The sequence below is a fragment of the Macadamia integrifolia genome, chromosome 8 (assembly GCF_013358625.1).
Source record: "Macadamia integrifolia cultivar HAES 741 chromosome 8, SCU_Mint_v3, whole genome shotgun sequence".
Classification (NCBI taxonomy): domain Eukaryota; kingdom Viridiplantae; phylum Streptophyta; class Magnoliopsida; order Proteales; family Proteaceae; genus Macadamia; species Macadamia integrifolia.
The window spans coordinates 18,842,544-18,844,188 of NC_056564.1; the positions used below are offsets into that span (position 1 = coordinate 18,842,544).

Below are 1,645 nucleotides of genomic sequence, written 5' to 3' on the forward strand. Positions count from 1 at the left end.
TTCTCTTTGGAGCCTGATACTACGATCCTTTTTTTGTGATGTTGGGTGACGTTGAAAATTTTTTCCTGAGCTTTCCTGATGTCCGTTGTAAGTCCTGTTTTATTTTTATTCTTGGATTTCTGTTAACATCTGATGACTTCGTGGAAATTTCTGGTTCTGAAACATGACATAACTCATGTTGACTGAACAGGATATAGTACTGTCGTTATGATCATTATCTTTTATTTATTTATTTATTTATTTTTTTCTTGGGTGCATTTTTTCAGGTTGTGGACATGAGCTCTGTGTTAGGTGTGCACTCTATCTATGCTCGACCAGCAACATCCCTTCTGAAATGGTTGGTCCACCAGGATCCATTCCATGTCCACTGTGTAGACATAGCATAGTATCTTTTGTGAAATTGCCTGATTCCCCAGCTAAGGAGCTCAAAGTACATCTATCTCTTGGCCTCTGTACCCCATGCATGCTACACCGTTGTGATCCAGATATGCCTACATCAGCCTGGAGACCTGAGATCCGCAAGAACCGTGTTGCGTCAATCTCTTCAGATCTTCTATGCCCCGTCTCCTGTAGTCCATTCCCATCTGTTGCAATTCCTTTGTGCGCATGCAATGATTGTCCATGCCCATCTCTGGAACCCCAGGAAGGAGAAACAAGAGAGGAATCTTCTGCTGACACACAAGGCATATCAGTGGAGGAAGATAAAATGGAAGCAACTAGACTAGTGAAAGCTAGTTGTTCAAGTATTTTCTGGAACAGAAGAAGCTGCCACAGGGAACATCAGTGCAATTCAGAAATAAATGCTTGATTTATATATTGGAGAAGCCTATTTGTAGAAAGCTAGTGTGTTGATGTGAAATAGATGCACAGGACATGGTTTTGGTCTTGATCTGCAGTCATGGAGGATATTCATTCTATCTACATGCTCGTTCCACCGCTGCCAACATCCTTGAAATAGCGACATGGTGATTGATATCATTGCCCACTAAAAGCTTTCATCGGAGATTAGAGCTGGAAGAGTCTTTGGAAGATGGATTTGTGATCTCTATGGGAGTCATAGGAATGTAATTGGATGAACAGTGATACGTCATACATTTTTATTCATTTTTCCTCATATATATATATTTTTATTTCTTTTATGGGAAAAGGAAAGCAGCCCAGCAGTGATCCCTGTGCCCTCTCACATGTGGCAGTTGAATGACCAGCCTTGCCTCTCTCCCTGGATGCCTGTATGTACTCCCATTGGCCCTGTATTAGTGCACAGGCTATGCAAGCCTGGCAGCAAACCCTTTGCCTTAATTTATGGCGTTGGTTCAGGCCAAATTGGTCTGAAGTCTCTGGACTGAGTCAAAAATGCTTTTGCAAGATTTATGTTTGTGCCATAGGGATTTAAACTCAGAGGTTCTGAATCCTTACTCTTATAAGTAAATCTAGAGGATGCCATCTGACAGTCTAAAAAACCTACCAATATTCTCTCACATTAGAGTTGTTTTCTCTCTCAGATCCAGATGTTCTCCAGCGCAGGAGAGAGTCCAAGCACATCCAGCGGCTGGGAACACCTCAGGTACTGCAGCCAAGGGGGTTCCAGCTGATAGATGTGACTGGATTCTCTCTTTCTATTTCCTTTGATTTTTTTTTTTTTTTT

General features: G+C 41.8%; 1 protein-coding gene across 4 annotated transcripts in view; it reads left to right on the top strand.

The window, feature by feature from the left end:
- The window catches only part of LOC122087729 (E3 ubiquitin-protein ligase XBAT33-like), a 14,924-nt gene extending 13,787 nt beyond the window's left edge, over positions 1-1,137 (top strand). For all 4 annotated transcript variants that reach the window (XM_042656946.1, XM_042656948.1, XM_042656949.1 and 1 more), the window contains one exon: positions 267-1,137. In XM_042656946.1, the coding sequence (XP_042512880.1) occupies positions 267-808 (542 nt within the window). In that variant the 3' untranslated portion in view covers positions 809-1,137. The remainder of the gene's footprint in view (positions 1-266) is intronic.
- Positions 1,138-1,645: the final 508 nt, after the last annotated feature.